The sequence below is a fragment of the Arvicanthis niloticus genome, chromosome 4 (genome assembly GCF_011762505.2).
Source record: "Arvicanthis niloticus isolate mArvNil1 chromosome 4, mArvNil1.pat.X, whole genome shotgun sequence".
Lineage (NCBI taxonomy): Eukaryota > Metazoa > Chordata > Mammalia > Rodentia > Muridae > Arvicanthis > Arvicanthis niloticus.
This window is the reverse complement of record NC_047661.1, coordinates 123007111-123021259: the sequence shown is the minus strand read 5'-3', so window position 1 is coordinate 123021259 and position 14149 is coordinate 123007111. Positions and strand designations below refer to the sequence as shown.

Below are 14149 nucleotides of genomic sequence, written 5' to 3'. Positions count from 1 at the left end.
GTATCCTGCTGATCGGCTTGGCAATGTCTTGGTAGAGGCATGCTGGGTAATAAAATCAAGCCAAAGGCACCGTCTAAACTGTGCTGTTCTCAGAGATGAATGTGGAAATGTCCCTATTAGGGAATAATAATGAACTGTATCCCAACAGTTTGGAGTGCTCTTGCCTAGCTTTTGGAAACAAGAATTTATCAGTCAAATACGCTCGTTTTCTATCATATTGTATCTACCGCCTTTGGGTTGGTGATTGCTGTACTTGTTCAGTCTCTTAAAAAAAAAAAAAAAAAAAAAAAGACTGTACAAATGAAAGCTATTTTCTAGATTATAGCATGGATGTATTTTCAGTTCCCTGGTTATGTAAGCATAAAAGGACTCGTAATTTTAAAAGCCTCTCAATTTCAAACTGTGCTGGGCCCTGGGTCTACACGAAACTTACCGGAACTGAGAGTGTAAAGCATACCTGGAGTTCCCCCAGTCAGGACCAATGCCTGAGATGGGCCCTCTTGTTTCCGTTGTGTATTTGTAAACCACCAGCAGGCACTGCTTGCAAAGCTCCACCAGGCGCTGGCAACACTGGAGCTGCAGAGGAGTCACCACCTCCGAGCTCTTACTGAAGATGCTCTCCCAAGAGGATCTGTTGGCATAGCAACAGACATGAGTTCACATTCACTGTTTAAAAATGGCAACCAGCCACATCACTGGTCTAGTGGCAAACTGGGGAAGAAGGTGGAAATGGCCCCTCACAAATGTAGTGAATATGAGAAATTTTATAATCGATGCAGATGGGGAAATTAGTCTTCATGTTTTAAAACCCAAATCACTACAGGATTTCTCTTTAAGGCTATGAGTGCGACCAACCTAAATAGCTAAGAAAATGACTCATTCCTGCTTTTAAACAGTGAAACTATTCCATATTAAAGCATCTGTAAATTTAATTTTAGGTACCCTAGGATTGTTTTTTTTTTTAAGTTCTATATTTAACATGATACTAGAAACAAAGAAATTATTATAAAGTCATTGTGATTTACTTTATGGCCACCCTGCTCTAGGAAACTCAGTTTGACCCCGTGATTATGAGCACCCCGTGCACAATACTCTCTCTGTGTCCATCCCTTGAGTTTCCTTGGGCACAGGTGTGTGCTCTGGTAGTGATGTATCCCAGCAGGTGCTCACCCCAACATAAGAGCTGCCATCCCTCCTCTTCCAGGGAACCTGCTCTACAGTGGGAACCACTCATAATTTCCTGGAAAACCTCACTGCTCGTGTGCTATTGTTAGCAAATCCCAAGTTAGTCACTTAATTCAGAGATACCTTAGCAACAATGGAGGAGGATTCTTGGGGAAGGGGGACTCTTTTCAAACCTTGAGCAGAAAGTAGCTTTAAATTTCATAATGGTTCAAGTCTTTCTTAACAATAACCAATTTGTGTAATCCTCGGGGGAAAGAATAGGTTTTCACAAAGAAAAAAAATTAAGGAAAAATCATTTTTCCTGAAAACAAAAGAAAACAAAATCCCAACGGGAAACTTAAAGACTCAATTTTCAACCTTCTGTGGTTATTTTATGTATTTGATATTTTAAAAAAAAATATTTACACATTTAAAAATCTTTGAGTTTTTTTTGTTTGTTTGTTTGGTTTGGTTTGGTTTTCTCTAGAAAGACTACTGTTTATTTTCTAAGGAAAACAAAACAAAAAAACAACAACAACAAACATGGTCCTAAAGACAAGCATGTCATCAGCAAATGACAGATTTTCTTACAGGGTCAGAGCTGAAGTGAGTTAACTGAAAGAAATGGATTTTCATCTGAATTTGGAAATATTCATGTCTAAATAGAATACTTCTTATCTTAGCAAAGGCATAAACATTTCTGATCCATAAACATAAAATTAAATACTAGCTCAATTAACTCAAAATTTACTGCTAAACATATGACAGTATATGTGTGTGTGTTAACAAGATATGTATTATGGCTACAGATATAATAGATAATACAGGTACATTATTTAACTGAACCAAGAAAACACTGAAGATAATTAGCACTTACAGTGGTTTAAATATGCATAACCTAACAGACCTTAAATGTCTGAGCTAAGGTCAAAACCCCTCAGATATAAAATTGCGTATGCCTGTAAATAGGAGAAAATATCCTATGCTTTGACTGCCCATCTAGGCTTCTCTGCTGGGGTCCTGGTATGTCTATGAAAGTCTGCCTGTCTCATCCCCCTCCATTTTGAACAAGATTGTTTAAGTTTTATACGTTGAGGCCTTCTGGTTGGATCTGTACCAGGCCTCTCATGTCAGCGTTATTTTTCTCTAATGACCTTAGAATTCAGATGGGAGAGAGGATGAAGAGAGATGATGAACAAAAAGGGGGCTTCGTGGTTTTAACTTGATGTAACTTTCTATATAACAGGTGACGTGAGTCTGTCTCTAAGTCCTTCAGTGTTACCAACTGCCCATGGCAAGCAAGACGGCTTGCCAGTGCCTGGCTGTGGTGCAACAGCTTTGACGGGTCTGCCATTCCCTTTTCAAGATAAAGGTATATGTCAGTGTCCTATGCTCACTTCTTGTGTATGCACTCGACATCACTGGCAGAACACCTCACTCTAGGCTATTAAGGTATATTGAAGTGTGAGCGTACCAAAACCCCTCAGCAGAGAAAAGAGAATGAGGAAAGCCTGCATCCTGTTGTCAGAGACTGCAGAGCTTAGAGCTTCCTCCCTGCACAGGAAAGCCGAGGCGGATACTCAGACCGTTGCCCCTTAGTGAGAGCTTGTCATGAGGTTGTCTATGAAAACTCCTATACCGCCCCTTGAATCCCAACTGCCCAAAGTAACAGCACAAAGTTTTGTGGGGTTCTTGGTTGGTTGGTTTAGGGTTTGGTTCTACGAGGATAAAGTAGATGAGAAGAGTTAGAAATACCAGTGCTTTCAAATTAAAAAACAAAACAAAACAAAAACCAAAAAACAGAAAAACAAACAAACAAAAACCAGGATCTCATTGCCTGCTTTCTAAATCCACATTTTACAAAAATAAAAGCACCAACATCGATGAATTCCAAAAGAAAAATTAAATAATTAATTAGTGTTTTGGGTTTTTTCCTAATCCTCTGAGAAATATTAAAAGGAGTGGCTTTAGATGACATTCTCGTTGACATAATGATAAGGGATAACGTCCTGAATACTTCTTACAACAAAGAGAAATGCAAGACTTAGAAAGTCCCCTTGTTGTTAAATAATCCATCACTCAACCCTTTCCTCACGGAAACTTTTAATAAAACATTTACCTGAAGAGGGGAACTGATTTGTTCCTTTGTGGCCTGGAAAAAAAAACCCAACTGATGGTTGAGTGGACAGAAGAGAAGGAACAGTTTTGCTTTGTCTATTTAAAAATCTGGACAGTCTTTCAGGTGTGTGAATAATCACCAGAAGAAGGATTTGAGAGCTGAAGACCTACTGTGAACACAGCCAGGTGGGAGAGCCATAAAGGATGATGGTACATCGCCTAACATCTGCCTAACATCTGTCTTTTATGCACATTGTTTTTCAAACTAGGGTAGCTCAAAGCCTAAAACCAAGCCACTCTATGAAGCCATGTGTTGCTGCTTGTCTTTGGATCTCAGTCCGGATTTTCTGGAGTTCTACTGCACCTTCTGAAGCTTTGACCTGGCAGTGTGTGTGTCTTTAACAGCTGGTCTGACAGCTATGGAGTCAAGATAGAAGAAATGTAGTCTTCTCACTTCTCAAGGAATGATTTTTTAATTTAAAAAAATAATAAGTGTTGTTTTCTTGCTCAGTTATGTGGAAAATCTTTGACAAATATAATTTTAGTAACTCTGTACCTGTCTCTCTCTATTTACATACCCAAGAATGTTTCTTACAGTTTATTTTTTAACTACGATCTTGGAAATAAAGCTTTCATATGATAAACTCCCACAGAAAATGTTTTGGGCTAAAAGGTCTAAACTGGAATCCCTTGTTCTGGATAGAAAGAGAACCGGTGGGTTCCCTCTCCCATACTGTTCTTAGCTGTTCCCACTTCCTTTTTCTCTTCATCTCCTCTTCCCGCCCTATCCTTCCTCCTCCCCAGTTCCCCTCCCCACCACTCCCTCTTTCCTCTCCCCTGCTTTATGTAGTCAACACCTATTCTTCCTGTAGGTCTCACTGAAATGTTACCTGCCAGATCTATCTTTCCTGAGTTAGAGGCCACAGAAATCTAGAATTCCCTCAGTCCAGGAAAACATGGTAGATAATTTTATTTTATAAAATTCCAAAGCCACACTCCTCATGAAATTACCACAATCAGAATGTGGACCATTAAAAGCCTCCTGGGTGTGAATGGGGCCGAAGTGATGGCTCTGATACGAGTGCTTCTTGCTCTCCCAATGTGGATCCCAGCACCCACACTGTGCAGCTCACAAATGCCAATAATTCTAGCTTCAGGGGATCCAGTGCACACCTGCATTCACATGTGCACGCCCTCAAACACACATGTATGCATAACCTTTAAAATAAAATATATCTTTAAAATATATCTTTTAAAAATCTCCCAGGGGACTACATAGAGCCAAGGGGTTCTTGGCCATGAGCATCCAAGAAGAGAAGAAGGACCATTATGTTTGCCATCTGGTACAAAATCCCTGGGCTGAATTTATTAAAACCAGCAAGAATGATTTATAATATAGTTCAATGTCTCAGGAGGTAGGTGAGATGGCTTATGTGTTTTGTCTTATTCTCAGGTGTGTTAGCAGGCAGAGACGGGTACGAAGCTGTCCTAGAGTTACTTAAATTATGTTTGTCTAATATTTTCCACATACTTGCCCAAGAAAGCTGCACTTTTTAAAATTAAAATCATTCCTTAAGAAATTAGAAGACTAGATTTTTTTTCACCTTGACTCTGTAGATGTCAGACCACCTGTTAAAGGCACACACACACTGCCAGTGAAAAGTTTCAGAAGATACAGGAGAACTGCAGAAGATCCAAACAGAGGATCAAAGACAAGCAACAGCAAGTGGCTTCATAGAGTCCAGGAATACTACAAAGCACAATTGTGTGGCTGTAAAATAAAACCCAAAGCTGAACATCTAAAACCACCAACATGCAAGAAATGGGTGCAGAGTGAAGCCATAGTGAACTCCAGAGAATCCCTCTTCTTCCTGCTCAGGAGTAACTTGCTGGGACTTGATGTAACCAGTGCTTGGTAACTCACACAGACTTGTCTGTGGACAGTGAACACAGCCCTGCTCTAAGATCTCAACTCAGGCTTCCTGAGTCTTAAAGAAGGCTCACCCAATCTCTACAGGAGTTTGGATAAATGACAGGTTCTGTGTGTCTTTTAGTTACCTTATCTGTCACGTGAAGGTAACAGGAATAGTTTACACTAAATACTGTTACGGTGAATATGGGAACAGCTGTCTTCTGCTTAGTAAGCCTTCAATAAGTTTAATTTACAACTGCTCTCAGTATTTGTAGGGAAAGATACCACCACAGAAATTTACAGAGTATTATACTAGTGGCATGTGAGAAGGAACTTTAACCAGCCAGAATGTTACCAAAAACGAGTGAGGAAATAAAGCCCTGTGGTCAATGAAGTCAAAGGATGTATATCTCTAGATGCTGACTCAGCAGATGTATATCTCTAGATGCTGACTCGGCAGATGTATATGTCCAGATGCTGACTCGGCAGATGTATATCTCTAGATGCAGACTCTGGCAAACACCCAGCATTAATATAAGTAGCACACTGTCTCACAGCCTTCCATGGTGGGCAGGAGCTGAAATTCCAGTGTAGCACCCAAACAAAGGATGCACAAACAACCCAAATAAAATGGGTTCAGATAGAAAGAAACTCATTCTAGAGCACAAGCATTTGAGGAGCTACAGAACACAGGTGTACTGTAATGTTTCATCCAAATCTCTGTAGAAATGCACTATAGCCAAGATTATCCTCAAGTGTCACTGCAATCCAGAGTGCTTCTCCCACTGGTGAATGACCGACGAGGAGAAGCGCACAGTGGTGGGAAGGGATCCGCCAAAGGCACAGAGGAGTCAGTCTCGTGGCTAGGACATGCAGATGCAGCTCAGAGACCGTGTCAAAGAAGAACAGTGTGTTAAGATTTTATAACAGAGATGAGTGTATTCTGGGCCTCTAGGTTGGACTCAAATAACGCAGACTGCATGGATTCTTAAGATATTTGAAAAAATGAAGAGTTTTTACCGAGTACACTCAGAACAGGAAATGATAAGAAAAAGGTGTAAGGAATTTAGTCCTTAGATGGCTGTGTCTGTGGACAAGTGCAGACTCCGACAGCAGGCGAGGAAAATTGCTATAGTGTGAGCAAGAAGATAAAACAGGGAGATGAAACACTGGAGACAAGACTGCCCAGAAGTCTCTTTTATTGTGCATGCATATATAAGTGTGTGTGTGTGTGTGTGTGTGTGTGTGTGTGTGTGTGTGTTGTATATAAGTGTGTGTGTATGTGTCTGTGTCTGTGTGTGTGCATGCAGTATGTATATGTGTGCAGTGTTTGTGTATAGTGTGTACGTATGTGCTTGTGTATAGTGTGTATCTATATGTGTGTGGTGTGTATGCATGCTGTATGTGTGTGGTGTGTGTATTCTGTGTGTTTCTGCATCTGTGCATGAGGAGCAGAGTTCAATGCTGGGTGTCCTTCTTAGTTGCTCTCTTGTCTTATTTTTTGTAAGGAAGCTCTCACATTGAACCCAGAGCTCACTACTGACTCATTCAAATCAGCTTAATTGCTATAAATTATACTCAAGTACTCCACTTACCTGCAGTAAAAAATTTGTATTAAAGGACTATTATTAAAGATATTTGACCATTTCCATGGTCTGCCTTTATGACTAAATAACAAATAGTTAAAATGCAGTAACAGAAAATAAAATGACTTCAACTTACCCTGAATCACAGAAACAGCTCCACAGTCCTTGGCCATGACTCCAGAGCAGGCGATTGAATACCCTGTTGAAAATCCGGTATAAACTCAGTTCTTCGGCATCAGGGACCCTCCAGATTCTTGGAAGAACTGTACGAATACTTGATTTTACTATGTCCAAGACCTAGTGGGAAAACAAGTACTTAAAATCTACATATGCATACGTGAGTCTAGGGTTCAAAGATGTCTCTTTTCAGTGGAAGGTATGAGTCATCTCCTACAGCCCAGGCTGACCAAGAATTTGCTGTCACTGAAGCTGGCTTCCAGTTCCTGAGTCTCCTGCTTCAACCTCCCAAATGTTCGATTATGGACATGGACCACCATGCTGGCTTAAATGTAAGAGATGAATGTCTGCATGGAGAGGGGAGGAAGGGAAGAAAGGGGGAAAAGAGGAACAGAAGGACTGGGAGGGGAGAGGAGAAGAGGAGGAAGAGGAGGAGGAAGAAGAAGAGGAGGAGGAGGAGGAAGGAGAGGATGGAGAGGAGCAAAGAACTGAACAGATATACAGACCAATCCATATGTGAAAGTCTGCTGGCCAGTGCTACTGCTGAGGCAAGCAGAGAGGGCTGAAACAAGTGGAGACCATAAAATAAATGCTTCAGAAAAAGGAGTACAGGATGCTGAACTTCACTCAAACCACAAATCCCAATTCTAGAAGGACTGATATGTCAAGTGTTAAAAAGAATAAAACATTAAAGGGTCAATGGGCACAGGTCTTTTAGGCCTTAAGTTGATTATGTTAATATAAAGAACCTGAAGTCATTAGCGATCTCATAAGGATAAAGCCCGATGCTGAGGCACAGTTGTGATCTCAGTAGTAAAGACACAGGGACAGGCAGATCCCCGGAGCTCACTGGCCACACAGCCTAGCTGCTGAGTTCAATGACTAGATCTACCTCAAGGAGCACAGGGTGCGTGGGTTGGATGGCCCAGTAGGGAAAGGTGCTTGTCAGCTATGAAAGCTATGTGTGCTGACCTATGTTCATGTCCTGAAATTCCTGTAAAAGTGGAAGCAAGGAGCCTGTTCCACAGGCTTCTCTCAGACCTCCCCATGTGCCCAGCAGAGATGCAGCCCCCAAACATGCACATAATAAAAGTAAATGAAAATAATTAATTAAAAAATAAGCTGGAGAGAAATCAAGGAGGAGTGCTGATGTTGGCTTCTGGTTCCCAGAAGTATGCATAGACATATAAACACAGTATATCTCACACATATATATGAACACAGTATATTTCACACACATATACATAGACATAGTATATAACATACACACACATAAACACAGTATATAACATGCACACACATACATTAGCATAGTATATATCACATACATAAACACAGCATATCTCACACATATACATGAACACAGTATATCTCTCTCACATATGCGTAAACATAGTATATAACATACACACATGCATAAACACAGTATATAACATACACACACATAAACAGTATTTAAAATACATACACATACATAAACACAGTATAAACACATACAAAGATACTATGAAAGAAAAAAGGAAATAATCAAATCACAGAGAAGATAGATTCAAACATACATATCCAACAAGAAATTAATATCATGAATATATTTAAAAAATCCCATAAAACATTAATACAAATGTGCAATAAACATAAAGAATTAGGTCATATTAAAAATAATTGTGAAGACAGTTGCTTTCTCTGGGAGTAAATATAAATTGGAAGGAGGCATGAGAATCATTTCTTTCTACTGGTGCTCCCTAAATATTAAATGATATTAGTTGCCGATGACCAAGTTGAATTTCAAGCCATCGCCTATTTTTGCAGAACACCAGACCAGCTACAGGTCCTCACAGTGAAGTGTGTGAGCCACACGGTAGCCTCTCTTCCCTTCATCCTGTTTCCATTACTGTGAAGTGCAGCAGAAACGCACATCCTTTTGTATGTTGAGGTGTGTCAGTAGGCACGGGGAACAGGAGAGAGACGACGCACCCCACAAGAAAGCAGTTCATGACAGACTCTCTCCTGGATAATGACTCCTTAATTACAAAGAGGATTAAAAAAAACTTTCATATGAATTATTCACAATAATACTGATATAATATTCATACCAGGCATCGGTTTAATTTATGCTGTTTTAAATTTCATTTAAGCTATTCATTTAATGCTTTGAGATATTTAATGCAGAATGCAGGACTTGTGAGTACTACCATGTAAGAGTGAACACTGGCGGACACATGATAAAAATTGAAATCATTTCTTAATGTTCCTTTCCATTTTCTGCCATTGCATTGGTAAGTAATACAAGAGGGCCAAAATCATAATTCGAAAATGAAAAGATTAAAAACGTAACCAATTACAGGTTACCATAAGCTAATCTCAAGAATAAATATGAGTTACATAAAATAACTAAAATAGAAAAATGCTATCAATATTTGAATGCTACCCTAAGCAAGTGGCTTTCACATTGTACTATTTCCACAACAGGCATTGTGTAAGGCATACTTTTTAAGTCAGTCTCTGGGTCATCACTCTACATGTAATTATGCTTAGTCTAGGAGAATTTTAAGAGCATGATAGTCTAGTATCCTAACCCACATATGCCTGTAAACCAGGGCCTAAGGATTGAGAAAGCTTTTATTTCACAGCTAAGATTTTTCTACTGCCTGGGAGAGCCTTCCTAGACTGGGGAAGTTAGGTACCACCTGATGAGTGAAGATACTCACTCCTTTCCACAGAACATCACAGAACTCTGACTCTCCTTTGATTCTCCTTGCTTTTAGTTTTTAAGAAGTTTCCTCTGAAGGCAAGCTCTGGTCTTAGGAGAGGAGATGGGTTAGAAAGATCCATTTCCATAGTTTAAAGGAAAAGAATCCGAACACTTCCTCTTCAGAATTCTGAAACCTCACACAAGCTCTTTGCTAACAAAAGCGGTCTCTGCTTAGTGACCTGGAGAATTCTGTATCTTCAGACAACATCATTTGGGGGAGAGGACAGCCCACTAACCTACCACAGGATCCCTCACTGACAGACCATCCTTTATCGTCTGTCACCAGACCTTAATGTCCTATTAACTAACAGCAGAGAACTGATGCCCCATCCAGTCACACGTTTATCCTGTCCCCAGAGGCTTAGGACAAGGGCTGCCACTTACCGATTGCTCAAGTAAAACCTATGCAGATGAGATAAACATCAGAGCTTGAACTTATTCTAGGCATGTCTGCATATTTAAGTCCTTAAATCCCAAAACCAAACCAGAAGATAAGTACTGTTGGTCTCTGGCCCCTTTCTAAAACACCTGAGGTGGTGCCCATGATCATGCACATTAATATTTCTTTAGAAAAAAAAAGATGGAAATGGGGGCTGGAGAGATGGCTCAGTGGTTTGGAGCACTGACTGCTCTTCCAGAGGTCCTGAGTTCAATTCCCAGCAACCACATGGTGAGTCACAACCATCTGAAATGGGATATGATGCCCTCTTCTGGTGTGTCTGAAGAGAGCAACAGTGTACTTATATACATAAAGTAAATAAATCTTGGAAGAAAGAAGGGAGGGAGGGAGAAAGGGAGGGAAGGAGGAAGGAAGGAAGGAAAGATGAAAATATAGAGAGAGATGGTACATTATTCCCTGTCAGATCACAGACAACATGTGAGTTCAAGCAAGTGAGGCATTGCCATCCAGGTATTAAGTGAAGTCTAAAGTGCCTAAAACATTTTAGAACTTATGACTGGCAAACCAGACAAGAACTTGACTGAGTTACAGACAGCTCAGGTCTCAGCCTCTCTTACCACACAGTTTTATCTCCTCAAAGACCAACAGCAAAAGCCAGGGAGGCAAACTCCAGCTCTGTCTTTTTAGGTTCAGATCTATTCTCACAAGTGATGTCTGGGAAGACAGGTAGAATCCCTGTGCACACAAGGGTGCTAGATACCCCTCCTTGGTGCCCGTTGGATTTAGACTGGATTGTTTAAAGGCTAACGTGATTGCACTTTTAGTAAAGCTAGCCACCACATGGCTGCTGGGAATTGAACTCAGGACTTCTGGAAGAGCAGTCAGTGCTCTTAACCACTGAGCCATCTCTCCAGCCCCCCTACCACAGTAGCCTTGAACTTGTTATGGAGCTGAGCATAATAGTGAATTTATGACCCTCCCGTTTCCATTGCCCACATGCTGGGATTACAGGCGTGCCAGTCCAGCCAGGGACCGAACCGGAGTTTTGTGCCTGCTAGGCAAGCCTCTATCCACCATGTTACAACCCCAGCCCAGATGCTGAATCATTTGTGAAGTATAATGATAAATGGCCAGCAACCTTGCGCTTAACCATGGGCCCGGGAGAAGCTAACGTACAGAACTAAGTATCATTTCTTTATGACTTCGCAAAGCATCCCAATCCAACATTAAGCCCTCTGTGGGGTAAGCAAACGGAAAACTCACTGAATGGCCACATTAATAAAGTGAAAAGACTTGTCGTTTTTATGAAACATAGCCCATCTGAAGGCATAAAGCACACAGATAAATACAGATTTTGCCACTACAGATGCTGAATGACAAACTACTCCATATGGCCGAGCAGTTGGTCCTAAATTAAAATAATGGCAAGGGGTGAAGACAGTTTCGAAGCAACATTAAAATCACTGTGCGTGGCTCTGATGATGTGCGCAGCCGCTGCGGCTATAGGGTGAAGGCATATTTGCTGACGCAAAATGAACCACTCGGAACAGTATCCCGTCAGCCCAAACGAAACAGAGACGGGAGACAGCAGCTCCGAAATGCAAGCCGCAGCAGATGAGGTAGGTGTGAAAAGGGATTTGCTACCAAGCAGCAATAATCAACAGCGATCCATTAAAAACCCTAAAACAAATGCTAATAGAATATGACAACCCCTCCCCCATCTTAGTTCGTGCCTATGTATGGCAACAGAGAATGTGCTTTTCAGCAAACTGGGAGTTCTGCACAGCCCGTCAACGTGGCACACACTCGTACTTCATGTATATATTCCTTATAGAGCATCTGAAGAAAGCTAGACTACACAACTGCAGGTTTACCACAGTCTGATGTTAAACAAGAAAACTGTTTCCACCTCTGCCCTCTGAGGACTCTCCTCAGTATTTACCTCTCAGGTTCCATCTCTTTCATATTTTATACCCATTAAGGAAAATATGACGAAAGGCAAATAATCTTATTTCCATGAAAATACACACACACACACACACACACACACACACACACACACAAAGGATGTCTCTGTGTTTGGCAAGAACTCTGATGAACCATCAGCAATGTCACTGTCCTGCAACCAAAAATGTGAGATAGCATATGTATTTCAACAGTGGCCTCAGGGTGGAAGTATATACACTTATGATGTGCCGATCCCTCCACAGATATCTGAAGAGTTCATGGCTAACTGGCAAAAAAACGTGAAACGAGCTGTCAAAATCCCCAACAGCATCCAGCTGAGTTCATGAACAAAACCGGCAACCAAGAAATTCTTGTCAAACTAAGTAACACACAACCTGAGTGACAGCCATGGATCCAGGCAACTCAGATCAACGTGTTTTAGAGAGTTTGGTCATCCGATGCCTTCCCACGCAGGTTCACTTGTAATAGCCAGCCACTGCCTGTGTTTTACCTAGGCTGCGCCCACACAAGAAGCAAGCCTGGCTGGGGGTGGGGGGGGGTAGTGCTTCTACCTGGTGCCAACCCTCCAACACCAAGTTTTCGTCAGCTCACAAGTCTGACCTGTGCTGTAGCTGAAATATTCTCCCTGCCTCCTTCCGATCTCTCCCCTTGGGTGTTCCCCCATAGAAACCTCCTTCACTTCTAATTATCCTCACTTAGCAACTGCATCCCAGAGGAGCAGAGCTCTCCAGTGATGACTATTGTCACAGCTGAAAGAAGGATGTATCAGATTAATCCACATCGGATAAGTTAGTTACACCTTTGGTTTTCTAAACAGGTGACATTTTATAAGGTCTAACTCTGCATTCCATGGCTGACGTACATTTCTTCATTTCTTCTTGTCTCTGATATACTTTCTAGCTTTCTAAGAAACTAACAGCAACTAACGGGTCGACATGGTAAGTCAAGAGGTCACACGTATATCTCATTTCTATCCCTTCTACACAGAAGAATTCCACACACAGGGTTCAAGTGCACACAAGGTTTCGCTTTCTCAAAAGAACTGTCTGGTGCCTGTAGCTACAAATCTCAGAGTTTGGTGAGTCTCTCAGTTACAGTAAGAATAGCAATATACCAATCCCAAAGCTGTATTTCCCAAGGCCAGTCCATCCTGACACTGACTCTCATTCCTGTATATCTACATGTGTATGTGTATGTATGCATGTGAATATATATATGTATGTATATATATGAATACATATGTATACATATGAATATATATGTGTGTCCGTGTATGTATACATATGAATATATATGTATGTGTACATATGAATGCATATATATATACATATGAATATATGTGTGTATGTGTATGTATACATATGATTATATATGTGTGCATGTGTATGTATATATATGACTATATATGTATTTATACATATGAATATATATGTATAGATACATATGATTATATATGTGTGTATGTACACATATGAATATGTACGTGTATGTATACATATGAATATATATGTGTGTGAACATATACATTATACATTGTACATATATATATGGCTTTCTTTTCAGTGTACTTCGTCTAGTTATGATATTAGCTCTCTCCTTGTCACGAGTTAGTCATTTGGTACTCATTTTCCCAGAAATAAATTTGAAATAGAGACAAGATGGAGAAAAAGTATTTGTATGTGTTTGAATTTATAATATAGACAAATCAGTTAGGCACACTATAATGTACCCCAGTGATCCTTGTGAATGATAATTTCATACTTTTATCCCCATCTGAGGTAAATTTTAAGAATTTCAGGTAATTAATTTGTATACTGTGGATCGAGCAGAAGAAAGTTTTAAATTTTAATTAAAACAATAAATCTTTGTTTACAACAAAATGTAGCACCTCCCTTGTCAACTGGTGTGATGACGTGTGTTCTTGGGATGGGATTGCCCAGGCTTCTTTTCTTTGCGCGGATATCGGTGGAAGAGCTACCAATTTGGCATAGGTAGTTTTTACAAAGATGGAAAGGTCTGCACATTTAGAGCTTGGAATCAAATGGAGACCCGTGGGAGAGAGTGCTGAGTGC

General features: G+C 40.5%; 1 protein-coding gene across 5 annotated transcripts in view; it reads right to left on the bottom strand.

The window, feature by feature from the left end:
- Positions 1-14149, bottom strand: part of Ttll7 (tubulin tyrosine ligase like 7) — a 124339-nt gene that overhangs the window by 19365 nt on the left and 90825 nt on the right. For 4 of the 5 annotated variants that reach the window (XM_076933356.1, XM_034500155.2, XM_076933357.1 and 1 more), the window contains 2 exons: positions 6917-7077; positions 458-631 (listed from right to left, as the gene is read on the bottom strand). In XM_076933356.1, coding sequence (XP_076789471.1) covers positions 458-631; positions 6917-7077 — 335 coding nt within the window. Of the gene's footprint in view, positions 1-433; positions 632-6916; positions 7078-14149 lie in introns of all 5 variants that reach the window. The other variant, XM_076933354.1, reaches the window with a different exon arrangement.